We start from the raw sequence: 27,563 nt of genomic DNA, 5'->3' as shown, positions 1-27,563 counted from the left end.
CACCCCTTGTCACCCATCCCACTCCCTCCCTGCTCTGAATTCCTTTGCCATTACTTGATTTCCACTTTGTGCTCCCCACCCTCCTGCAGGTACTCAGTCACTACTGAAGCCACAGACTTTTGTCTCCAGTTTTCCTATTGCTTTCTGCTGACTGCTCCTTCTTCCCTTTGCTGCCCACTTACATGACAGATATCCAGTGACACAAGGATTTTTCTGAACAGCAGAAATATCACAGTGCCATATCTTCAGTATATAAAACACACTTTTTCCATCTTTGCAATGGTTCAAAGCCAGCATCTGTTTTTTCAGCGTGAAAAGTAGCCCAACTTTCAGAAGCAAAACTGAAAAAAAATATCACCATTACTGGAAATGTGAAAAAGAAACTTGTATATGATGAATAAGTTTCCCCACTGGAACAAGGTGCTGAGTACAGATTCTAACTTCAACACATTGTCTTATTATTTACCACATTTAAAACAATTTGGTTTTTCTGATGTTACATTAATTGCATTTATAAAGGCATTACTGGGCTCTGTGACACCCAGATGCCTACCCTGTGCTATTCTACAGCCCGGGGAGGTAGAGGCGCAAGATCCAACACCTCTCTCCCTGTGGAGTTTGAGAAGATCCATTAGATTATGAGCCCAACAGAAAAACCAGGTGAGTCTCAGCTGCACAAGTATTCCACTTAGAACAAAACAGGCACATTTGATTAGTGTAACATTTTTTTTTTTATTTCAGTTACTTTTTCACATAGAACTTCATATAAGCTACAAAAAGTGTGAAATGCAGAAATGATATTAAAACTGCAAACTTCAAAGTTTTGATAACAAAAATAAACGTGTCTTTCCCTGCTAACAATAACCGTTTAAAATGAACCATATTTTGATGGATTCATTTAATAAACATACCATACACTTCTCAAAAATAAATAAAGAACAACATCAGAAAAAAAATCAACACCATCAACAACATGAAGCATTTAGTTGTCCTTTTTTTCCCCCCTTAAAGACAAATTAAATTTCTAGGCACAGTTTTAGGCATTATAGAGGACACAGAGGCAATAGGTTAGTGTGCACTGCTCTGTACAAAAATACAGTCTGAATAAATTACATTGCTAGCCATAAGATTAGACTTCACTTACCAGTCAGTTCATTGCATGTTTAATAATATACAGGTACATGCTAATCCATATATATCATTTATATTTCAAACACATAGGTCTCTCTATATTTGTTTTTAAAATTTACAAAAGCTAACCGAAGTTGTGCAAGAAGTCCAGAAGAGGTGCTAGGTACTTGTCAGCACCGGACGGTATACTTTAAGCCTAAAAAATACAAATAACTAGCCCTGCTTGCAATATATATATATTTATATATCTTCATTCATATATATTTGGATGATAAACAATGGATTTGTGTGGAAAAAAATAAACATCCTGCCAGTGAGATAAAGCCAAACAACTGAAATAATGATGGCATAACATAAGCATAACATTCTAAAGGAATAATTTGTTGGACATACACTCAAAGACATGTGGGGTATTTTTTTTTTCCTGTGGCTAGAAAAAAAAATAGGGTAACATTGTAGTCACTTTTCATTCAGTCCTGAAAAGCAGCATTTACAAAAAAAAAAAATAATAATAATAATAAGAAACTAAAGAGCAACATAAGCTAAAGAGAGGTTTCCAAGCTGATACAGGTAGGTGCCTAAATCCGAACACTAGATGCCCAAATGCTAACAGACCTGAAGAGTTTGAGAGGTGCGTCCTAACAGATTACATTATGCTCTGGAGGAAAACCAGGTGCTGAAAGTGAAAAATTGCTTCACCAACTCACACATGAATGAAGAACTTTGCTTTTAGGCATCCATGTTTGTAATTTTTTTTTTTTTGCCAGAACATCAGTCATTTTAAAAGCTTGTGTGACTTTAGGAGTGCTGGCAATTAAGCTGTGTGTGCCTTAAGGCTGACATTTGATTTCACTCAAATTCTACATAAAGAAAAAATATCTGATAAATTAGAAGATGTGACACAGGTTCAGCACAATAACTTCCTGCCAGCCCAGGCATAGTACCGTGCAATGCTGGCACCAAAACACCGTTCTCCTAGAAAGGTACAGTGATCTCCTCACAGTGGGCTTCTCTACGTCAACCTAACCCCATGCCAATCTACAATATTCTCTGTGTTGCTAAGTAACAGCAGAACTACACAGCTGTTCGGAAAGATATAGTTTACTGTATACGGAATATCTGCCTTAAGTCAGTCTCAGGAAGAGCAGAGTTTAGAATGCTCTCTGGTGCCTGCAAATTAAGTGGACATATTTTTCCCTCACATCCTTTTTTCTCCTTCAGCATTGCCATACAGTCTCTCCTAAGTGCAGCTATCGTTTTGCCCTGTCTAATCTAATTAATCACCGCTGGTCCAGGAAGGAATGCTGATACGGAATATTCTGCTATGATAGTAAAGACTTAACTTCTGAGAGGCACTGCATTTTAAAAACCACCTCTACATGGCAGCAGCACTTTGAGAACAGCTTCCGAGAGGCAGTCCTGGGGTAGCACGGTCCTGGCAGAGCCTCTGCTCTCTGGGAACTGCGGCACAAACATTAACACTGCAAATGCGTTCTTAACACTGAGGCATTCATTAGGCAGACTTTTCCCTGGAACCAGCAGAACCCTTTGTGCAGAGGTGGACAAGCAACAGCAGCATACATGCTTTTGCAGAGGCCCACATAGAATATACTTTAAATTTCTCCATTAAAAAATAGTTATTTCTAAAGATTAGAATTGTATAAAAATATGTTCATAATTAATTGAAAATACTAAAAGAAGCAAAATTGTAAACAAAAATAAAAGTGATGCGGATTAAATTCATATAGAAGTTCTCTCTATTTTAACTTGGGTTCCATTTGGTGGGTACAGTCTCTGGATGTTTAAGTGGGAAGCATACCAATCAAGGAGTAATTAGATACACATAATCATCAGCCAGTCCCCTACAAACCCAGCCTTTAAAAACATGAGATTAGCTCCTGCAGAGCTAATATTTTAATATGGACATGATTGGATCTTGGCTATATTCTTGATTATCAGAAACACTTGCAACTTAACTAGATTTTTTTTTTTTAATGGCAGTTTTTCCTCTTTATAACAGCCTTTTTTTTATTATTTTTTTTTACAATTTTTAATAAGAACTGAATTACAAATGGAATAGAAAGTAGTTATTTCATCCACTTCTACCTTAAATTGAGGTGAACTTTTATGCATTTCCCATAACACAGAGTCTGTACAAGGGCATATACAGAAGACAAATCATTTTGTGTTTATTTTGTAACACCAATCATGACTGTGGGTACTAGTCTAAGACCCCCAAGAATGCATACAAAGTTAGTATTTTAACCACTGCACCACAGCTCCTATTACAATTTAAAGATAATTCTCTTTCTTCCTCTGCATTTATATATGTATTATATATATTCACTTATACTAATACCTTCCAAAAATATAATCAAACTTGTTCCGTATGCATTTTTTCATAATGCTGTTCAGAAGTTAAACGAGTACTTAGGAAAACTGCAATTCATTCATGCATTTCGGATGCTTTAGGGACACATAAGGTCTTTTTGTTCTCCCCTTTATCTCCACCCTCCCAACAAATTACTCAGAGTTGAGACAACTTCCAACCACACAGTCAGAAGCACATATCTCTGGGTTTGGACTTCCTTCAACAATCTGCTACAGCTGGCATGGTGATGTCGATTCATGAAATCCTCTCTGTGTGTAGTTTTTTCACTTCTCCCAGAAGACTGCTGAATGCAGATATTAGACAAGCCATTAACCAGTTACATTTGCTGCCCTTGACACAGTCACTCGCAACTAATTCCTTAAGAGCTTTTTTGAGCAAGTAACAAGAGGCCAACACAGCCTATTGTACAAGATGCCATTGCCTGCTTATCAGACATTTGAATCCTCTATGATACAGGGAAACTTCTAAATGGAGCCTACACCAGCTGCTCCCCTGAAGGCAATAGCAGATGCTGGCCTTACATTCGCATTCCAACTAAATTTCTCACAATGATCGCTGTCATGTAGATCCTTTGCTTGTTGTCAGGAAAAACAAAGCTTATGTATCAGCAGCTTGCAGCATCTGCCTACGTAAGATCAGCAATCCTAGTGTTTGCAGTTCTTCTAAACGGTGGTAAAAGCTGGTTACAGTGTTCACACCCAAAAGGCAAAGGCTATTTTATCAACAGAGCAGACTGGTGCTCCACAAGTGTTCTAAAAAAACAGTGAGTTAGAAAAGATGGGGGTAATCCTTCTGGTATTTTTCTTTTCATTAAATGATTCTAGTAATAGTCTTCATAGTTCTTAGGGTTCAGACAGTAAAGAATGGCACCCCCAAATGAAAATATAGTTGCACCCCAAGCCAGGCCATAGCCCCAGTTGAACTCATGGTATATTTTCAAGCTGACTGTTTCGATGAACTTGATTGGGTAGAGGACTAAGCTGCACACCTGAAGAACAACTGAAAAAGAAACAAACCAGATGTCAGAAGAGGCCTTAACACATTTCCATAAAACCACCACAAAACTGAAATTTGCATTTCAAAATGCTCTTGGTGCAATTTTGTCTAGTAAGTACTGCCCTTTCTGAGTAGTACATATATATGCACACACACACACGTGCTTATACATTATATTTATATACATCATATATACAACCTTTATTTCATCCACAGAACAGAGCAGTTTTTGCATATTCCTTTGATGATGAAAAATGTTATTGTTACAGTATTAAAAACAATCTATCAGGTGTCTAGGAAATAAATAGTGAAAGCAATCTTTTTCCAATTCTTTTCTGTCTCTCCTCATTGTATTTTGGTCTGGAGTCATTATTCCTTCTGTAGCAACAAACCTAAGATCATTTGTTCCATGCCTATTAAAACTAAGTCAAAACAATGAGAAGCAAGAATAAATGAATATTAAGAAATAAAGCTCAGAATCAAATCATTTACTTAGCCTAACAGTAATTAATTGCAGTAGGTGATCCATATTTATGTTCAGTGGAGGCTCACCAAATTACCTATTTCATATGCATTACTGTGTAGTGTAATCAGAATTAATGATATTATTGCACAGAATACCAAGGAATCCATAAAGTTTGATCAATCACTAAACTTCCCACTGGAAAAACAATTCCTTGTATTATGAATTTAGAGGGTGGGTCAGAGATGCTTCACGCTGAACAAAGTTAATAAAACAGATCAAATCCAAGGCATGAAAAAGCTCAAAAACCATTACTTTCTACAGCACTGTCTCTGAGAGTGCCAGAACTCATGCAGCCTGATCCACATGTCTGCAGAGAAATTCAGCACACTTGGCTATTATGTTACATCAAAATCGCACAAAGTAACCTGAAAAGGAAAATGCAGATGAAGAACCCCAATTTTCATATAAAGAATTCAGTTTCATTGGTGTCCATTCTCTTTTAAAGTCAGGCATACTGCTGGCAGCATAATTGGGACAGCAGTCTCCAGAGTAAGCAGCTGAAAATTATACTCAGTTTGAAGTGCGAGAGCAAGATACATGATTTAGTGATTCTATAAGCTTCTAGTTCAGCCATCTACAAATGACTAACCATCACGGGAACATATAAAAATACTTTTTTTAACCTTCAAATACAAGATACAGCTCCCTCCCAGCATTTAACACAATCAAATTTTAAAGACTGTAGGGGAAATCTTGCACTGAAAACTGCCATCCCTCAGATGCGCTCATGGTGAGCACATCCACAAAGCAGAGCACATGCTTAAGTATTTGCAGGCCTGAGACATATTCTGATGAAAGTTCAATAGTATGTAATATAATGCCATAATGACTACTTTAACATCAACTAGGTCATTTTTTGAGTTTACAAAGTATTTTAAGCACAAACACCGTATAGAATTTTTACAAAGCCAGCGGACAACAAAGAATAAGACCACTTGGGCCTACAGAAGCCCTTTTGAAATTACACTGAGAAATTGCAGAAAAATAATGCTAATCATATTCTTCTGTTGGTTGAGCATTTTGCACAGCTGAAACCAACCATTTTCCTTTTAATTCCCACATGCCCTATTTAGTGCTGTCAAACTGTCACCATCCGTTATGCACCTGGAGACTAATTCTCTCCTATTCTCAGGATGGGGGCTGCAAGGGGGAGAGGACTTTTAGTACTCATTACATACACTCTGATAACACTGTGCAAAACAACCACTGGAAATTCATCCCTGCCCAGCATCCAGTTAGCTTACAGACTAGTCTTTGGACTCTTACTTGGGACTGACAAACTGAACAATGTTTGGATAGTGGATTTTCTGATGTGGGTACCAAAATCCACAGGATTTTTTTTTTAATCCTGAAGTTATTGAAGTGTTACTTTGTGTTATTTCATTTTAATATAATTTTTGCCTGCCAGCTCACAAAATATTGTACAACACTGGAGAACTTTTGACAGCATATACTAGGGAAAGCTCCCACTCTTATGAAAAGATTATACATTCTAATTCTGTATAATGAGAGCATCATTACACCCAGAAACACCTGAACATTCGTTCACTTTCAGACACATCTTTAAGACCACTCAAAGTCAAAGAGGATTTCCTCAGATGAATGGGTGTAAGTAAGTTCATTAGTGCCTTCTTGAACTCATCTCTGCTGGGTCAATACAGAAATTGCCCTCAGCGTGCATGTGCCTCTCTGTATCAAGTTTCAACCAAGGAAGCTCTCCGCTTTCCCTCAATCTAATGGGGGAAACATATGGAATTTTGTTCTATGGACCGGGCTTGTCAAAACAAAGGAAAAAAGTAGCTCCACTGGAAGAAGAACATGTGACTTAAGGAGCAACAGTTATGAGAGATCATTTTGACATTTTTGGGGAGGTTTCCTGCTTTTGCTACTATTAGTTCAGCTACACTCTGAAAAATTCAAAGGAAGTGTTGGTATCAACAGGTAGGCAGAAACAACCACACTGCATAACTTTGCTTTCACTTTGCTCTAATTTAGCATCCCATTGCTGTTGCCCTCTATGAACTGGAAAAAGACCACTGTTGGCTAGAAACAAGCTAGTGAAGTTATGAAAGATGGCCTGTATGATCCAAAACATGTTAAAGTCAACACTTGCAACTACTGATCTACTTCCAGTGAATTTAAGTGGACTTCATGCTATGCTGACCTGTTTATGGAAAGTATAGGTATCACAGTTCTTCAGAAACACTGGCTCTTTCCTATAGAAAAAAGGCTGTAAAATAAATCTTTAAAGAAAAAAAAAATCCACTTTAGAACTCTAGCTTGAAATGACTGATCTTTTTGACCAGACTATTCATTTCAATTTTAGACCCACTTTTATGGCTAGAGTAGATATTTGCAAGAGAATTGCACAGGAACAAGAATAATAGTTCTATTCTATTTACATGAAGTATACACACTCATCATATTAAACATACCAAAAAAATAACAACAAACCATTTTAAACTAGGAAAGTATAATTTTGGTCATCTTTTTCTTCTTTGTTAAAATGTTTAACAGCTTTGCTTATAATGTGGCTTTTCAATTAGTCTCTATTTATGAAAATCATGCTCCTGGTAAGTAACTTGGTTATTCCTCTACTACTCTCAACCATTCCTTCTGCTCATTCACATATACTTTATCAATAACCAACGGGTGTTGCATTTTCAAGGATTAACAGACATAAAACTATTGTATAGGAAGTGTTAGTACTTAATACAATCTTGTGCAATTAATTGGGAAGGAGCGTGAAGAGAAAGGGAGAGGTGATTCATGCTCATTTTTAAAATAGTGCTAGCTTAGAACAGGCCACCCTACTACACAGGAAGATGAGGAATTTCAGCAGGAGGCCCAGCTGACCAAGCAGGGGGTTTTTCAATGAACATGCAAGAAAGGAGCATACAAGAGCAGGAAACAAAGATTGACAATGAGTGGGAAATATAAAAGCACTGTTTTGATGCATAGATACAAAACCAGGAAGGCTGAAGCCCAGCTGGAGCCCAACATAAAGCTGGGAAATGGCAAAAAAAGTTAAGAAGGATTTCCATAGGTGCATTAATTGCAAAATGAAGTTCAGAACATATTAGTCCAATGATGGGAAGAAAAGCCAGTCTAATGACAGATGGTAAAAACATGACTGTTTCTCCAAGATCTCCAAGGGTCTTGGAAGTTTTGGGAAGGATTAGGGCACTCAGCAGTTTCCTCTCTATGTCTACAGGGATGGATGGGACTGACACAAGTGTGATGAAAGAGATGATCAATGCAATTGTGAAGCTTCTCTCATCTATGAAAAATTCAACAGCAATTGGGAGATATTCCCAATGCCTAGAATAAAGGTAAAAGTTGTGCCTGTGTTTCAAAATGATTAGAAGTAAAAAAATCCACAGAATTAATGGCTGGTCGGCCTCAACCCCAATCCTTGGAAACATTATGGAGTGTACCTCCAAGCACTGGCAGAACAAGGAAGCAATCTATAGTCAGCACAGATTCACCAGCCAAGGGCAAGGGCACAGAAAGCAGCAAAAATGATTGAAGCCTACAGCAAGTCATTCTGAAGAGGGAGATGACGATGCTAGGTTTATTTAGATACACAAAGAGGAGGCGAAGGAGCAATTTCACAGCAGCCTTCATCTAACTTGAAATGCAGCTGCAAAGATGCAGGAACAAATCTTTTTGTAGTGCCAGGAAACCCAAGATACTGGCAAAGGACACAAAACTCAGTTTCAGACATTCAGGATGGATATCAGGAAAAAAAAAATCACATGGACACCAGTGCAACAGTAGGACAATGTACTTGAAGGAGTTACACAGCCTTATCCTTAGAGTTCTTCAAGACCAGACAAGATAAAGCAAAGTTAACAGATCAAATGTTAGTGATTACTCTGCCTCAACAATGAGATTAGGCCAGATGACCTACAGTATCCTGCCAACTAATTTCTTTGATGCTGTCATTCTCTCTGCCTTCTTGTAACAACTTTCACTACTTCCTTCACCTTAGCTGTTCAGAGCACTCTGCCACTTCTCACAATCAAATTCTGCCCTCCAACATATCTGCAGTTTTTGTAGCTTCATTGTAACTGTAAGCTTGGTAAGTTATACTTTTACTCTGTGTTTCACAGTATTATAAATATAAATAACAGCACAGAACTCAAGAGTTAATCAAGCGGAATTGTGCTCTCATTCCCTGTCAGAATGTAAAGACATGTTCTTTAAGTATTCTCCAAATATTATCCGCTTGTCATTCTTTTACTCCCTCACCCGTACTTTTACCTAGCCACCATTTCCCCAGCTTACACATAAGAACTTCCTGTGAAATGTGTTAAAAGCTTACTGACCTCAAAGGTTGTTCTTCTAAGACCTAATCATAAAAGGTAATGAAATTGTTTTGACACAAGTCACACGTATGAAATTTCATTACCTCACAGTCAGTCAAAGTTGGGTCATAATGGGCTGAAAAGAAAGGAAATTCTTAAGACAGAGAGAACCCAAACTCTGCAGCTTCTCAGAAAACACAGTTAAAACATAGCCCATGAAAGCAAACACCTTTTAAATTTCCTTTTTTAGTTGCTTTTATGGACTCTCAACAATCATACGTTTTCTTTCTATTTCTAAACTTTGACTTGTTAGCATTCATTTGGTAACCATGAGACTCCCTACATAGAGAAGCTTAAGAGATCAGACGTGGTACTTTGAGAATGCAGTTCTCAGGGACAGTTTGAAACAGGAGCACTTGGATACCCCAGCAAGTATGTAATCTAATGGTCTCTACCAAACAAAAAAACACAGAGAAGAGCTATATGAGGGCACAGAGCCTACCAAGCTCAATTAAGACTGATTTTTGTTCTTCACACACCACACTGACATGAGTCAATGAGTTAACAAGCCACCATGAGATAATAACTGCTAACAGTGAGATGTCTACAAACCCCACTTGATCCAAGGTAGCTCCACGCAAAAGTATCCAGCAACTCTGCCTCTCTGCGTGCTCCACATGTTTCCATTACTTGAGGTATTCCTGTTCCTCTCCCAGTTACAGAGAGCTGATAGTGCATATTTTGAACACACTTCTGTTGGTTATTTGCTGACTTATTCTCAGTATCTTGGCTTTATCACCTCTTCCAGCCCTGGTAATTCGTTCACCTTCCTCACCTACAAAGTCACTAACTAAAACCTGACACAAAGATAAACACAAAATTTAAAAAAGAAACATTAAAACTAGAAGAAAAATGTCTAGAGCAAACTGCTTGGATTCTGAAGTGACTGGAGGCCACTTCTGTTCTTTCCCACAAATGCCACTAATACCTCCAGACAGTGTCCTCCTACCAGGCACCAGCAGAAACATGCAGAGAGCTGTGTTCCTAATCAACCATACAAAATATTTTGTGTTGTCAGTAAGTTCACAGAACAGAGTTTTCCAGCTTCACAGATGTTCTGTAAAAACCACGCGTAAAGGTTTGAACCTACAGACAGTTGCATAAGGCATAACTACTGTGCTGCAACCTTGACTTTCCCCACTTCAGCAGTGGATTCTTCTCCTGATTCTTTCAAGATATGCCAGTCCATATTCATCTCTAAAAGTAGCTGAAAACAAAGATAAAATCTGTAGAAAATGAACAGCAACAATGTCAGCATCAAATCCCCAAATAATTCTCCTTAGATTTGCTAGACAATGAAGAATAATGAGACAGGCTGTCTTAACCTCATCATCTCTCTTCTTTTTACAGACTTCAGGCCAGTGCAATTTAAAATGCATGCACATGCGTACATACACAAACAGGTAAAGAAAGAGGTGAACACAACTTGTGAGCTACAGCATTATACATTTTCTTTTCTAATGCAAGCAAGCACTAAACCTGATCTCTCTGGTAACCAGAGATAGGAGCTGTAGCAGGGGAGGGTCAGGTTGGAGATTAGGAAAAGGTTCTTTACCAGGATGTCGGGCCCTGGAACAGGCTCCCCAGGGCAGTGGTCACGGCCTCAAGCGTCGGAGCTCAAGGACCATCTGGATAACACTCTAAGATATAGGGTTTGGATTTTGCGTGGTCCTTTGTGGAGCTAGGAGTTGGACTTGGTGGTCCTTGTGGGTCCCTCCTAACTTGGGATATTCTATCATCCTAAATCACCACCTCTTCCATAACTATTTTAATAGACTAGAAATAATTTTATGCACAGGAGATAAAATTAAGCTATAAGCCAAAGAGTAGGATTTTTTTCTTTGCTTTTTTTCCCCACCCCCAGTACCAACTACACACTAACTGAGCAATATGGCAAGATTATCGGTGTTTACCTGAACAATTACTAAATTACTACACAATGATATGATAAATCAAAAAACAAATAAGAAACACCTGCATTAATTCAAGAATCCCATTTCCTTGAAAGTTAAATGCCCAAAATGCTTTATAAAAAATTAACATTAATTTTGAGATTAAGTAATGGCACCAGTGCCTTTATTTATTCAACCAGCTCAGCAACGCAACAAGCAGAACAAGAAATACAATTTCTGTTCAGAGAATCTGATCCTAGCTTACACTCTTTTCTCAAAGTGAATAAAATACAACCTACTTATATTCCTTGAGCAAATAAAAGAACATCTTAAAACGCTGCAGTTCCATCAAAGTAACAAAAACAGCAGGGGGCAGCAGGAGCCTTCCCTAGAGCTTCCTTTCATTTCTGAATGCCCTTCACATGCCGAGTTTTTATTTTTTCATATCCTTGTAAGTGGCTTTTTCGAATATGTCCTGAAGACTAGGTTTTGTCAATCCCTTCATTATGGACTATCAAAAGGGGCTTAAGCTGCTAGCTCCAGTGCAGATGTGAGTGACAGGATGGAGACACACCTTTCCTGGTGAATCTCAGGAGAAATAGAAACATCCGTGCTGCCTGAGCCCTAGAACACCAGAAGCTACGAAAGGAGATGATTTGATATTGTAATTATACCTCACTGGAACAGTGTCACAGGCAATTCAGATGTATTAGTCTCCCTGAAGATTTTGCAACAGTCTACATAAACTGTTCCATCCTGACATTCCTTTAGCCAAACAGGGACCACGGCGTGACAGTTTGTTAAATTAACAACTAAGGAACCAAACTGACACAATGAAATCAATTCCTCCAGCAGTAAAAGGGCATATATAAACACCTTGCAACATATTTATTTTCACATTTAGGGCTTCAAGAGTTCACATTTGAGCATTCATTTTTCCACTTTAAAATTGTAAACGGAAGAATGTTAAAATACCAGAAAAGGCTTTGCATGAAGAATAAGACTGGGGCCACCAAGCTGCACAAAGTCATAGACTAAAAATGGTACTGAAATGGGTTTTATATTCTGTAGTTTCCACCGCTGCATGTACTTCACCAGACACAAAGTATAATGCCAATCAAAGTTTTTGAACCACATAATAGTGCAATTGCAAAACTGATTAATACCTTGCAGAATTGGTACCTCAAAAACCTCACAGGACTTAAAGAAGTAAACCAAGTGCCTCTGAATCAGTATGCACAACCAGAAACATCATCTTTTACAAAAGTAAACTGCCCTCATGAAATTTTCATTATAGTGCTGGTAAACTGCTTACCTGCAGCAAAGAGCATGACTGCAACTGGTCTGTAGAATCGTCTCCGAGATCCCACACAGATAGAAATCAGGCCAACCAGGAAAGCTATGAGAATGATGGCAGCACCACCCAACAGCAGAGCAAGAGTAGCTATCTGCCAGTCTGTGTGGAAAAGAGAAAGAAAATTATAAATCAGTTGCAGTAAAACAAGCCCACAGGCTTGGGATAAACATCAGAATATGAAGAACACAGAGCCTGCACCAAAGCTTGGGTAAATACACAGCTGCACTTTGGATTTCCTAATTAGCAAAACACCTTTATACAACAGATGCGATTCAAGAGCAAAGTGCCGCAACCTCCCACACATTTTCAAGGCTTAGTTGGCCTCACTGGGATTTTAGCTTGAGGAAGACTGAATAATTTGGTAGCTTGATTTTGTCCAATTTAGAATGAGAAATTGAGGCTGGGCAAGGATCGGTTAGCATGTGTTAGCTGACCCAAGCTAAGTGCTGTAACTTTCTCAGAGAATAGAGTGAAAGTCAAATCTATGCTTGAGCTGATTAGGGGGGCATAGGAAAGGAAATGCAGAGGCTGATCATGGACACATGCCACCATAGAGGCAGCAAGGCTGAGTAACAGGAATAACAAAACTAAAGAAAGGGGATGCTAAAAGGAAGGGAAAATAAATCATTTTCAGTACTAATAAAAATGGATGTTAAGCCCTTATAAAGGAAGCAATGTTCCTTAGATGCACTGAGTCAAATCTGAAATCCATTCTGAAATGTCAGATATCCTCAAGCGTCAGTTTTACTTTTGTTCCTCCAAAAGCAACTTCTTGATCTGACTCTATGTATTTGCTAGCTATTTTCATGCATTATGGATGCAGTTGTAAACAACGTCTTTGAAGTCTCAGATAGTATAAAAACAAAATCAATTTGTAAGCAGATGGCCACCATGGATCTACAGAACATCTATCTTAAAAGCTTCTGCAAGGTCTCAGAAAAGCACACGCTTTGTGCGCCTCTCTTTGCAGCTCTCTTAAGACCCTGCTTTCCTGCAATCATGGGCTTCAAGAAAAGGAATCCAATTACTATTTACTATTTATCACTACCATTTTTCATTTTAAGGAAGATCTATGATCAGTTTATGAGAAAAGGAGCTATGTATCCAATGCATCTCATTACTTTCAATGTACTAGCATGCGTACAGTGTTCAGAATGAAATGGCTAAAGACGTTATTTTCTTTGAACTATGTAACAAGATTAACTGTTTTCAGAACAAATGAAGAGATTTTAAGTTTACTAAGAACAGTAACAATAAAAATCCACATTCTCTTTTTGAGAAGAGCAAAACTTGGTTTTTATTTTTAAACACGCAAAAAAAAAACCAATCAACAAAGAGTACATCTGGTTCCAACAGGGACCTAATCTGCTGAAGATACCTACAGTGCAGCTGTGGGCTCTGGAAATGGAAGATTTGCAGCTATAATCACAAAAAGCCATTGCACGCTATATGAAAAAGGATAAAAGAGACAAAAAGAAGAAACCGAATGAAAGAGATAGAAAAGCATTTCTAAAAGTGAAAGTTATTTTAAATGTGTGTTTAAGTACACACATTTATTTCCTTTTTTTTTTTTTAAAGAAATCTAGACATGTTGTTTATTAATTCTATAATTACTAAGTATTCAGCCTTCCAAGTACTTTTACTCCTTGTTTTGTTATCGGGCCAAAACCAAGGCTGGATACAAGCCTTCATTCTCCTACTTTCAGCATGCAGTCTAAAACACTGGTTTGCTGTGTATCATAGCATCATAGAATGGCTTGGCCTGGGAAGGATCTTAAAGCCCATCTAGCTCCAACCCACCAGCTCAGGCTGCCCAGGGCCCCATCCAACCTGGCCTTGAGTGCCTCCAGGGATGGGGCACCACAGCTTCTCTGGGCAGCCTGTGCCAAGGCCTCACTGCCCTCTAGGTAGAGAAATTCTACCTAACATCTAACCTACATCTCCCTTCTTTTAGTTTAAAAACGTGTCCTGCTGCTTTACCGTTAGTGGATGGAAATATTATTTTAGTTATGGATTGGAATGCCATGTGAAGTAGTTTTTAACATCGACATGATACTTCAAAAACACTAAGCAGTTAGTACAGCAATGATTTAGACAGTATTCTTCCAATATCAGAGTGTGTTATGGATAGAAAACACAGAAATAAATAAACAGAGCAGACCATTTTGGAACACCATGAAAGAAATCCTTAAGAACCGCACAGATATAAAGACTAGACAAATTCATCTTGTCCCAAAGTTAAAAGCCATAGAAAAGTGATAAATCAAAGTGCCAGATGGGAAAACTAAAAACCGAACATTTTTGAAAGCCACAACAAATAATAAAATGTTAAATGTTATCCTCGCATTGACCAGATGCCAAGTGTAACGCAAATAAAAGGTGTGCAAGATTTGAGTAGCAAATAAATGGGAAAAATCTATGAGTACGCTACTGCTTCCCAAAGCAAGACCACCAATTAAGTGAAAATAACTAAGGCAAAGATTATGGAAGCAAGAGGTTAAAATATAGTTTAGTTCCCAGAACAGACCTATCAATGGATTTTGGAAAGGTTAAAAAACAAACTACCTTACTATAGTACTGATGTGGGAGGTAAAAGTACAAATCAGTGTCGGAAAACACCTACACATTCAACTAAAAAAGAACTGACTTAATCAAACAAAATTAGATTTTAGAGTAAGAGAACCTCATCATTGATGTTGGCAGGAGGACCAATATGAGGTTCTTTATGTTCCACACTACTGAGGATTAGGTATTTAACATTGTGTTCTGGGCCAAAATGTCTGGAATTGGTTTCTCTTTTTTTTTTTTTTTTCTCTGTAGTTCCAACTTCCATTCGCAGGAGCATACAATACTGCCAGCTTTTATGTAGAGCTGCAACAGAGAGATTCTGTTTAAAGAACGTCACGGAAGTCATTCAGTCAGATAACAGTCAGACATTGCTGTATAAATAATACTGGACTGAGTTTTCCTGTATTGCCTACCATGAAAACGTACACTTAAATTTCCTTGTTGTCTTAGAAACAACTTAACTTTCAATTCTGAAAGCCATCAGAGCTGGTGACAAAATAAAGCTAATGTTGGATTAAGTAAATAACATCTTCTTTCTGCAAAGGCTTTCTACTTAACAGCTTTTTTTTTTTTTTTAAATGCAAGAGAAAAGAAACATACACAGATAACTGAATCACTACCTCTGAAGGAAGAACATCCTCTCAGATAAGATAGCTATAACAATATGAACACATGCAGCAATCACAATTTTCTACAGTAAAAGCCAGTAGTTTCCTCAGACTGCCCAGGTGTGATTTATAACACACAACATCAAAATGGGAACAGCAAACTTCTCATTTACATAATACTACCGGTACACATAACACAACCATCATCAGCCTACTTCAGAGGTATCCAAAATAGGCTTGCACCATTTCTGTGCAAGGGAAAACTCTGCAAACAAGTTACTGTACTCACTTCTGAAGACTCAGCAGATCAGTTCATGCAGAGATAAAAAGTGCATGAAAATGAGCAAAATGGGACTTTAGAGGTGATCATTATCAGTTTTCTGGATTCAAAACACACGGTATTGTCACACTTCAAGAACACACAAAAATATTTTCACTGTACAACAACTATCTAAGAAAAATGCTGGTAACCAGTAAAGTTTCACTGCCACAAACGTTTAAAAATGTTTAGACATTAAAAGATGTGGACACAACAAAATTGTTTTGTTGTTTTATATCTGCAGATATAAGGCCTATTAGAAGAATTATAATAGAAGGCCTAAATTGAATTCTTTCAATTCCCATGATTTAAGTAAACTGAATAACCAGAATTTTTTTTTTTTTTTTAAATATCTGTTAAGTAACTCAAGACAGATTTATTAAGGAAAGCCTCATTTAATTTATAGAATTATAGAATGGTTTGGGTTGGAAGGGGCACCTCCACTAGACCAGGCTGCTCAAAGCTCCATCCAGCCTGGCCTTGAATGCTTCCAGGGAGGGGGTATCCACAACCTCACTGGATAATCTGCTCCAGTGCCTTACCATCTTCACAGTAAATAATTTCTTCCTAATATCTAGCCTAAATCTACTCTCCTCCAGTTTAAAACCATTTCCCCTCATCCTGTCACTACATACCCTTGTAAAAAGTCCCTCCCCAGCTTTCCTACAGGCTCCCTTCATGTACTGGAAGGCTGCTATAACATCTCCTCAGAGCCTTTTCCAGGCTGAAGAGCCCCAACACTCTCAGCCTGTCCTTGCAGGGGACGTGTTCCAGCCCTCTGAACATCTTTGTGGCCCTCCTCTGGACCTGCTCCAACAAATCCATGTCTTTCTTGTGTTGGAGGCTCCAGAACTGGGTGCAATACTTCATGTGGAGTCTCACAAGAGCAGAATCGCCCTGATATATATCACCTTACAGTTTATATATATCAACTGCCTGAAAATCCAGTTTTGCACTGCCCATGAAGCATTACAATGTGAATACCACAATGCCATAGGAAATACATACCTCAGTTCTGATGGTGATGGTAACATCTGCATAATTGTTATAACAGTCTGTCTGGTAGTTTAGGGATGTGGATCTCTGTATTTGCATATGTATGTAAATCTGAACTCAGGTACTTCATACATCAAAATATGTATGGTATAAAACTAATAAAAACTACCACCTTGAGTAAAAAATATATTATATATGATTATGTTTCAGTTAATTGTTCACACATAACTAAGTGCCCTTTCATAAAGACAGATTGGCTGCATTGCTCTTTGGAAATTCTGCCTGTTTCTTAATAACATGGAAACCACATTAATTTGCACATGGAAAGATGGGACTTCTCCTCTTTGTCCCTCTAAATGAAATGACCTAAAGCTTTGAATGCATATTCACTTTTAATTAGAAGCAGCTCTACCTGCTCAACTTCTTGGGCAAAATAGTACTTCAGTACCACATTAAAATCAGAAAAAGTCACAAAAGGATGAAAAAACTAAGTTCTACAGTGTTGTTTATTTTAAATAGATCATTTGTTAACACGAGAAAGAGCAGGGCAAATGGCTAGCATAGTCACAATTATCACATTTTTGGCAAGTTCTCAAAAAGTTAAATATTCCCTGTATATGGTATTCCATGGTAAGCAGCTGTAGAAGTAAAAACATACTGTTGGAACATGACAAGTATTTTGTACATATGGTTCTTTCAGGAAATGCAAGTAAAGGGAATGCATCTCTTAAAAAGCAATCAAATACTCTGTTCTTTCAACAGTAGTTCTCCACAGTCCTCTCCTCATAGAGACTGAAGAAAGAAAGTACACATATTTGTTACTAGCTGAAAGTAATGAAAGACCTTCTTCTAACACTAAACAAAACTTTTGCGAGAAAAAAACTAACAAAAAACCCTAAAACACTCTCAAGTCTGTTTTCTGACTCATTGCAAAGCTTCCACTTAGCCTGCTCTCAGTCAATACACATTCCCATAAATTGTACTACAGCACTTAAGTTCAAAGGATGGGTCAAGTAAAGCATCAGAAGCTGAGGTACTCATGCATCAGGAATTAAATATAATCCACTGAATATCATATCAGCTAAGACAAACAAGATTGTGACAGATATTCCTAATTTCTTCACATACAAAATTATTTTTAAGGTTATCAACAATCATCAACTTAGCTATCAAACAGCTAAGAAAAGTTTTAAAAGTGAGATGTTATATAAAAATCAAGGGAGAATCTAGTTTCTAAAAGTACATTTGTTGCATGATAAAGCTCTTTTTTCAGCATTAACAGATGTATTTTAAGGCTGAAATGTTGACTTCTATAGAAGATCAAAATCCATCAAATTCAGTCAAAATAGTGAAGTTAAAAAAAAAACATTGCAGTAAACTATAAGATCTTACACAAAATTATTGCATCTACAAAGAAGCCAACTCTTTGGAAGCTCACCTGAGATTTAAAAAAATGTTTTTTGTTTGTTTTTAAAAAGGAGATGGTCAGATGAATTCTGCTCTTACCTTATGTTCAAAGAAACAAAAAAAGCACAAGAAAGAACACGTTTGGCTGCCATAAGGATGAAGGGCAAAATAGCTAAACCAGAAAGCCCAATGTTCTTCAGCTATTTGGTCTCTATTCCTCCACTCTTGCACAGCAAATACAAGTACAGTCCATTGAGTCTCTGTAGTCTACACTTCTGCACACAACAAAGGGAAACACTTTCTGGCAGGACCCATACCAAATTACCTTTAAGTTGCTTTGGACACAACTTTCCACAGTGGAGCCTTGTACAAAATAACAACTTGATATTTTTTTACTCTTTGTCATTTTGCATAGTATACTTATTACTATTAGTTGCTGCATAGAGGCATTCTATCTTTTGCATTTTCTCAAGTATGAAAATTGTTCATGCAGGTACTACTATGTAGAGCTGTGGCAACCAGCCAGCTGTGGCCGAGTGCAGCCATTTCTTAAGACAAAACTCAGACACATCATCAAGAAATTCCTCTACTTGTGATATTAGCATGAATTTGAACATATCATATAACTATGAGAGGTCTCATACATTAAAAGAATCTGTCTGGGAAAGAGCCAGAACAGTTTTCTGTTTGTTTTCCCTCCAATAGATTGATGTACTGTACTATTATCTTAGAACTTCGTCTTCATCTGCACACAAAGCCCTCCATAGAGGGTCAAACTCCATGAAATTCATTGGATACCATGAGTCTTGCACAACTCAGGTGGGTTTAACAGTGAGTTTTTCACATACTTCTAATTCATCAGAATTTTGGCAACATCCAAACAGAAATGAGAGCATTTTAAGCTGGATGTCAAAATCTTTAAGTGCCTCCTAAGGATAATTAAGAGGTTCCAGATAAGGCATCAGTCACTTTCAGTTTACTGTACAAGAAGCTTGCAGGATGGTTTAATGCCTCTGATGCTGGGTGGAAAGCCATTTAGATCCAGCCAAAGAAAAAAAAAATAAATAAATGTGTCCAGAAACAGCTAACTGGAGCAGAATCAGGGATACCTGTCTTACTGAGACATGGGATGTTAATGAAAAAATGGCAAGTTCTCCTTAATTGCAGTATAGAATCATAGAATTCTTAGAGTTGGAAGGGAACTCTGAAGGCCATCTAGTCCAACTCCCCTGCACTGAACAGGGACATTACAGCTAGATCAGGTTGCCCAGGGCCTTATCCAGCCTCGCCTTGAAAGTCTCCAGGAGACTCCAGGACATCAACCACATCCTAGGGGCTAGAGGAATTCTCAGAAACAGCACGTCTTTCCCTCATCTCCAGACCTGAACTTCTGCTCCCATCTCCCAGAATAATTTTTTAACCTCTAGGTTTGACCAAAACCACTGTCTTCTTCCATCTTCTAGAACCAAGCAGGAAAAATATAAAGAAGATCTACAAGATGCGTGAGCAAATAGATGTGAGGGAAGGTGAACTTGTGCCTTGCTTCAGAGTCAGTCTTACACTAGCTGGTCTGTCCTGACCTTACCACGAGGGAGCTCAGATTCTCCCAGCTTTGAGGGAAATGTCCTCAGCAATCACCTAGTGCCTGAGTGAGAGGGATACAGTGCTGTTTCTCATTCTACTCTCCACCAGAGCAAGGTAGCTGATCAGAGGGAGAGCCTCGCTTCGTTCCAGGTTAGGGAGCAGCCTGATGGAACAACCTTCCCTATAGGCAGGTACTCCAGTATCTAGCTTCCTCAGCCTGAGAAGCACTTAGTAGACCAGGGGCCTGATCAAGCATCCACTGTGCAGATAAATGACATGCTACAAGAAGCATTTTAAACCGAACGCCACTGCCCACGTAGATCTGTTGGGGAATGACGGTGGCAAACCAGGCACCTCTCCATCCACCTTCTAACGCCCAGCAGAGCTCTGAGCTGTCTACCTCAGGATGCTGCTGAGCAGGCAGGGGACATCTGGGTTCCCAGAGAAGTCAGCGGCACACAAAGCAGATATAGACTCAGTTTCTCAGGATGGTCTCTACAGTAGACTTGCTTGAGATATGCATTGCATTCATCTGCTGTTTCTGTTCAGCTACTGTGCTACGCAGACTGTGTGAGGCCCTGAGACTACTGGACTCAAACTCTGCAAACTTCGACACCACAGCAAGCTTTGTCCTTAGGCCCTACAAGAGACCAAACTGAACAACAAAAGCAATAAAAATATGGTAACCATCTCTGCTGCTGCTGTTGTGGAAAGGAGACAGGTTTTCAAGACAAGATGGCCTAATGCCTGGGGGGTTACAGATGTATGAGCAACTTAAAACATAGCAGGTGCTTGCTTCTCTGCTTACTGACAGACATCTCTCCTAAAGATTAAGGATTACATTGCTTATTTATACAAAATACACACTTTGGGAGGTCTTAGGATAGCTCCTCACTTTCTGAGTCATAGCCTGCCTGCAATTCTAAAATCACCGAGTAAAACTCTTTAAACGAAACATGTCTTTAAATAGAGTCAAGTGCTGCCATCATATAGATCTTTATTATTTAAATTATTTAAAGACCACATACACTGCGCATCACTTTTGCCAACAGAAGAATTCAAGACCAGTGCAGCATGACAGAAAATCATAATAATCTATAATTCATTCACAGAACAACACAAATTGTACTCGGGTATTTCTTCCCTTGGATACAAGGCACTCCTCTGAAATTAGCTTGCTACTCTGCCATTTGAATTATTGGATATTCATTCATTCAAGGACAGAAAAAAGAAACACAAAACACACACACCCACCCACCCACCCTCAACTCCAAGAACAACACAAAACCCTTGAAGTCTTAGAATGGTGTCATTAGGAGAGATGTGTGGGAGACGTGTTATACAAGCTTTTCAAGTAAAGATCACCTTTTCTGACCTCATCCATACACGCTACTACATTTTACTAATCTGAGGAAGGAAGAATTACACTTCAAGTTGTAACAGAAGCATAACTATTTCCCACAGTTACCAATGTTCCTCAAACCAACTAGCAATCTGTTGCAATTTTCAAAACTCATTCCAGGGTTCCTTATGAAAAAAACAAAACAAAACAAAACACAAAACAATTAGCATTTAAAACAGTTCAGAGTACTTTCCATCAAAATGATGGTCTCTGTTTTGTAGAACTAGAACAAGACAAAACACATAAACCAATACAGCTGGATAGACTTTACCCTTTGCAGCTTGTTACCTTGAATCTCATGTTGTCATCTCTGGCCACAAATCAGTAACAGAGGCAAGGTTGCTCTACACTTGATTCTAAATATAAAGTCTCCTCAAATATTTACACCACTTGTAATCTCCCTAACATAAGAAACTTCTCTTAACTTACTGGTGCAAGATTTCTTACCAAAGACAATTTACAGCTACAGAATTCATTACTAATTTTGAAATTGCAATGAACAACATCAGTGACAATAACCCACTAAGATTAGAATTCTTCCTTTATTTCTTCTAAGAAGTCATAGGGTGTGTGGTGCTCTCTATTAGATCAGATAAACTTGCACAAACTTCATGCAGTGAATATGAAGGTGCTATAACCACGTTTCTTCACTGGCTGGAGCAGGGTGGCTGAAGTGGAAGATGTCATCATATTGAAAGGTCTAGACTACTGACAAAAGTCTGATATCTGTTACTCTCACAGAGCATGGCCTTGGGTAGTTTGAGATTATCCAAGTCTTGGGTAGTCTAAAATAAGCAGTCCATTTACAGAAGAGGGAGTATACCTTCATGTGTTCTATTTGGGCCAATGGAGAGGTAACTAACAAACTCAAAGCATTTTGAACACATTTAAGAAGTCAGATGAACACAAGGCATAAACAGTTATCAGTCATCACAGAATGAATTATGTTGGAAAGGACCTCTGGAAGCCGTCTAATCCATCTCCCTGGGGAAAGAAGAGCCAACCTCCACACCAGACTCAACTTCAAAGCTAGATCAGCTTGCTCAGGGTCTTAGGTGAAGAGTTGGAGGTATTATGGCTTTTGATTTTATATCTACGATCAGATGCAGTGTCAGGGATGATTAATAAGAGAGTAATATGGAAAATGACTGATCACAGTTTTCAAAACTAAAATGAATGTTTTATTAATTCCTCCTTACATTGTATGAGCTACATTCTTCAGACTTAGTAAAATTACATCTGTTCTTCTTATGTTATTTTATAGCGAACTATCAGACTTGCTAAGATTATTACAAATACGTGTCAACATCAACTCTGAGCAATGATCCACATCTTCTAACGAGGAAGCTGCTTTTATGCTAGCAACTTCCCCTTGGAACAACTGCTTAGATTCAAAACAAGCAGATTTCACCTAAGACCACTGAGCCATGTTAATTCAGATATCTGTATCTAAGGTATAATTAAGGTTAAACCTCTTCAAGTGGTACCAAAGGAGCAGCCTCTGATTTTTACTTATGTTTAAGAACAAATTAGAACAGAATTATAAGCACAAAGCTTGACTTGTTTTACAGCACTATGCCGTAAGATAAGCTTACATGTATAGTTTGTGTACTTGTGTGCTTGAATATGCACAGAGACCCTGCTACACTTCCTTGAGTGTTTTAATTTTCAAACAGCCATGGATAGTTTTTAAATAATGTAATACTCTTAAAGAAAATTAAGTGCTACATAAACAAAACCACAGATTCTTAAGTAACAAAGTCATATGTCCCCCCAAAATCAGGAGGGTTTCATACTGGCTACTGGCATTCAGTCAAATACATTTTATATGTGCTATTTCCACAATAAACTAAAACGCTTCATAAGGAGCCATTCTTTTTTATACATATCTATGTATTTAAGCCAAAATACAAAATATTTACCTGACAGATCAGATTCTATGGAATCCACATCATGCTCACAAATCTTTGATTTAGAAAACCATAACGGGTACAGTGAATTGCAGAATTCATAATAATGGATTTGAATTTATGCAAGTATAATGCAACTACCTGTACAGGCACAGATTCACCATGCAGTTAAGCAAAGGTACATTTAATTTTAAACAGATGCCAATATAGACACAAACTTTCATACATAACTCATAGCTCCTGATAAATCTGTAAATGAACCATTGCTAATCAGACTTAATACACTTCAAATTAGGTCTAAAGCAAATTTTGTTCAATGACACAACAGACAGCACTGGAAGCTTTCCTGTTCAGCACGTGGGTTTAAAAACACAGCAGGATTAAAGACAACTTGTGCACGAGCCAATTTAAGCTTTAATCAGAGAAAATAATTTTATGCCCAGACAGCTGGTGAAACTGCAAAGCAGCAACAGTGGATCTCAAGATTTTATCACGAAGCTCTCCACACCAGCAACTCTGTCAAATTTTCAGCTCCTGCAACTGCTAATAGTGAGAATTTTAGAATTTCGTAACGAAGAAAGGCATATGCATGAACAGCTTCTCAGTTATTGCCATTTCAAGAAAGGGGAAAAAAAAAAAAAAAAAGGTATTTGGTATTTCATGCAGACTTGAAAAGAAGAAAGCAAATGAGGATGAGCTCTTTTATAGTCTTAAGATTTTAAAAATTAATCTGACTCACTCTTTCACATACTTGAACCAGCAACCCTGTACAGCACCTACACAACTTTATAAGCAGTGTGAGAGCAAAGGATTGCTTGTAAGCTACAGAAAAAGGTCTGAAAACAGTGAATGAGTGAATGCAAGAACATAATCCAAGTACCAGCACAGCTCAAGGAAAACTGAGAATTATCATTTCCTGCTAGCTCTAACAGCCAGTGTAATCACATTGCGCCTTCCCTTCTGCTCAGTGCTACCAAGCTGCCCTTTTGATAGCAGTCAGGGGTCCTACATCTAATTACAAAGGTTTTTAATTAAACCTTGAATGTGCTTTAACAGCTTCTACCATGAGCCTGCCCTTGATGGTGCCACTTGAGGTGCTCTCCTTCAAGGGATGATGAAGTAAATCTCTTAGAACCATGGGGGAAGATGCCTTTTGCCTGTGTACGCTACTGCTTTTCACAGCTAGCTAGCTACAAAGCTGCTTGCATTGGTATCAAACTAAAAGAGCTTTCCCTGTGGGAGCTCTCCACTCTCTCCAAAATATACCACTCGCTATATTTTTGATGTAGGAGGAAAGTGCACTTAAAATATTAAGCGAGCATACAAAATGGTCTCGAACATGAGCCCAAACCAACTCGGTGAACTTACTGGGAGCCTTTCCACTGACTCTAATGGGAATTATAACACACCAGCAGAAAGCGAAGGCATACAGCATGGTTCTCATATTTCAGGACTCCTCAGAGTGCAGAACTGTGTGCCAAACGTGCAGAAAATGAAGGGCTTATTCCAAGCACCTCAAATAAAACAATCCCTCACTTCTTCCCCAGCAGCTTGTGAAAGCTGGCTCCACTACACTGGAAAGTATCTAGGCAAAATAAGCACAAATCAATAAGGCAGAAATTTTTGCACAGGGAAGAAGAAAGTACCAGGAGAGGGCAAATTTTCACCACACAGTGTCCTACAAAACTACATTTTATTTCCATCTGTCTGCACCGATTCATCTTCCACCTTTCCCTAAGCACACAGGCAACTAACAAAGCAACCGGAGAGATCAGCTGCTGTATACGCTGTGCCATAAGCTGCCCTGCTTTTCTTCATGTCCCACTTTGTGTCTGTGTGTACGCACGAGCGGTGGGGGATGGAATGGGGGGGGCTGACAAAGGGTGTATGCGCTGGGGGGTCAGAGTGGAAGCAGGTTCTCATTCATTCCATCTGAAAAGTCCTTCTGCAATCAAGGGGATACTATTTCAGGAGACAGAAAGAAGGGGTAAAGGATTCACGTTGCTAAGGAGACACTTAGAAGCCGACATTCCTACATAAATTTCCATTTACGCTGGAGAAGAAAAGAAAGCTCTCCGAAGTTTGTGAAGAAGCCCGGGTAACTGATTGAAACTGACGTTTCTTTACAATTCGTTTTGGCATTACGCGATATAAAACAAAACCCCAATCAACATTCAAAACCTCAAACATTACTCTACACAATGGCAGAAAAATTAAGAACAGGAGTGAAGGAACCTGTACTATTCCTATCCTGGTAGAGAACTGCAATTTCCCAGAACCTAAAACAGGATTTCAGAGAAGTCACGGAAAAGGCAGCCCGCAGCTCCTTCCCAAAGCGAGCATCTTGTCCCTTCACAACGTACCAGAAGTCTCAGAGCTCAGTGATGCAAAGGGATGATTTAGAGATGCAAGTGTGTGTGCAAGGAGGACAGGGTGGGGAAAGGCAGGCTGCCTTTGTGGGTGCTTCTATCAAGACTCCAGAAGTTGCCATCAGCATAAAGTAAATTTAAAAAAAGCATGAAAATGGAAACGATTATCAAACTACAGAAGAATTCACTGAAAAATATTCAACAGGCAGCTTGTTTATATCACACACTGTTTTCTTTTTGTGTGGTTTCTTTTTCGAAGTACCCCAAGCAACAGTGAAATGGCAATAATATATACATATGTGACCAGACGCATAAAAAGCCAAACATCAAGAAGTCAAAATAGGGAATGTGGTGAGCAGAAAAAGGAGTATGGAAGATGATGGGAACAATATCAAACAATACACGCTAGAAAAAGACTTAAGCACATCAAGAGGGATGGAGAGAGAGCTAGAATCCAGATGTCCTCACTCGGGACAAAATAACAGTGATTTTTCGGTTTTGGGAAGCCCTGGCTAGCCTAGAGCAGTGACTATGGGGGATGGGGAGAGAATGGTAAGGACCCCTGCTCCCCCGGAGCTTCTCAGAACAACGGCCACACAGAAAAATAACCCGAACTGGCCCGAAGTCGGGACCTTTTGTGCAAACAGCCGAGTGCACAATACGGAATCAGTCACCTCTGTCACTCACAGAGCTAACCTTACACCTCCGCTGAACCCCAGACCATCACACAGGGAGGAGGAACAGCAGAGCACGGACCCTCGGAGCCCTCACCAGCGCATGTTACGTCCAAAGCCCATTTCCACCGCCCTCACCTTCACTCGCAGGACAGAGAAACGGGCTGGAGCCGGGTGGTGAGGGCGGCCGGCGCAGCGTCGGGATCGGAAAGGAGGACGGAGGGCCAAGCACGGACCCGAGGGTCGGGAAGGTTGCCCGGAGAGGGGGGACAAAAGACGGCGGCCGAGGACGGAGCGCCGGGGGCTGCCGCGGGGCACCCGGGCACGGGCGAGGTCCCCACGGCCGGGGTGGGGCCGGAGCACCGGGAGGCGGCCGGGGACACCCGTGTGTCTCTCTCACACTCACCGCTGTGCAGAGTGGACTCGCAGAGCCAGCTCTCCAAGTTGCCGGGCTTGCGGCAGGACTCCCAGAGGGACAAGTAGTACTGATGGTCCGCCGTCACCCAGGCGGGGCTCAGCACGGCGCCCAGGTCCAGGCACAGCGCCAGGAAGATGCACACCAGTCCCACCAGCTTCAGCGGGGTCAGCACCGAGACGCGCACCTCCTCCATGCCGCTGCCGGACGAAGCCATGGGGCCGGGGGAAGGAGGGAGGAGGAGGAGGAGCGGGAGGACGCGCTGCCACCGGCCCCGAGGGGAACAGGAGCCACAGCCCCGGCTACCGGCAGGAGAAGCGGGAGGAGCGCTGACTAACGGCGGAGAGCGCCTTTCGCAGGCGGCAGTCAGCGCCACTCCCTCCTCGCTGAGCTCCCGCCCCGGTGTATCAGGTGCAGCAGCTCCCCCTAGGCGGCCCCAGCTCCACGCTGCCCGGCCCGACTCGACCCGACCCGGCCAGGCCCTCCCGCCGAGCTCCGCCCCCTGCCCGCCCTCTGGCGGGAGGGTGGCACGCTGCCCGGCCCGCTCCGAGTGAGGCCGTGAGGCTGAAGTTTGGAGAACTTTCCGCCGCTCGCAACCGGGTCTGGGCGGGAGGAACGCGTGAAGTGAGGCGAGAACGGAGGAGCCG

At 39.8% G+C, this 27,563-nt stretch overlaps 1 protein-coding gene across 1 annotated transcript; it reads right to left on the bottom strand.

The window, feature by feature from the left end:
- TMEM47 (transmembrane protein 47) lies at positions 719-27,436 on the bottom strand. Its single transcript, XM_021408039.1, has 3 exons — positions 26,908-27,436; positions 12,623-12,763; positions 719-4,522 (listed from the first exon to the last, which is right to left on the bottom strand). Exons 1-3 carry the CDS (start codon positions 27,131-27,133, stop codon positions 4,344-4,346), a joined length of 546 nt encoding a protein of 181 aa, XP_021263714.1. The 5' UTR covers positions 27,134-27,436; the 3' UTR covers positions 719-4,343.

The sequence above is a fragment of the Numida meleagris genome, chromosome 1 (assembly GCF_002078875.1).
Source record: "Numida meleagris isolate 19003 breed g44 Domestic line chromosome 1, NumMel1.0, whole genome shotgun sequence".
Taxonomy (NCBI): Eukaryota; Metazoa; Chordata; class Aves; order Galliformes; family Numididae; genus Numida; species Numida meleagris.
The sequence above is the reverse complement of the archived record's forward strand: the minus strand, read 5'-3'. Positions and strand labels throughout refer to the sequence as shown.

What these genes read in the sequence shown, in the direction of transcription:
- TMEM47 (XM_021408039.1), bottom strand. Translation starts at nt 27,133, where the DNA reads ATGGCTTCGTCCGGCAGCGGCATGGAGGAGGTGCGCGTCTCGGTGCTG. An exon ending in CGAGTCCACTCTGCACAGCG is followed by an intron (nt 12,764 to 26,907) that starts GTGAGTGTGAGA and finishes TTTTCCACACAG; the next exon opens with ACTGGCAGATAGCTACTCTT. An exon ending in AGTCATGCTCTTTGCTGCAG is followed by an intron (nt 4,523 to 12,622) that starts GTAAGCAGTTTA and finishes TTTCTTTTTCAG; the next exon opens with TTGTTCTTCAGGTGTGCAGC.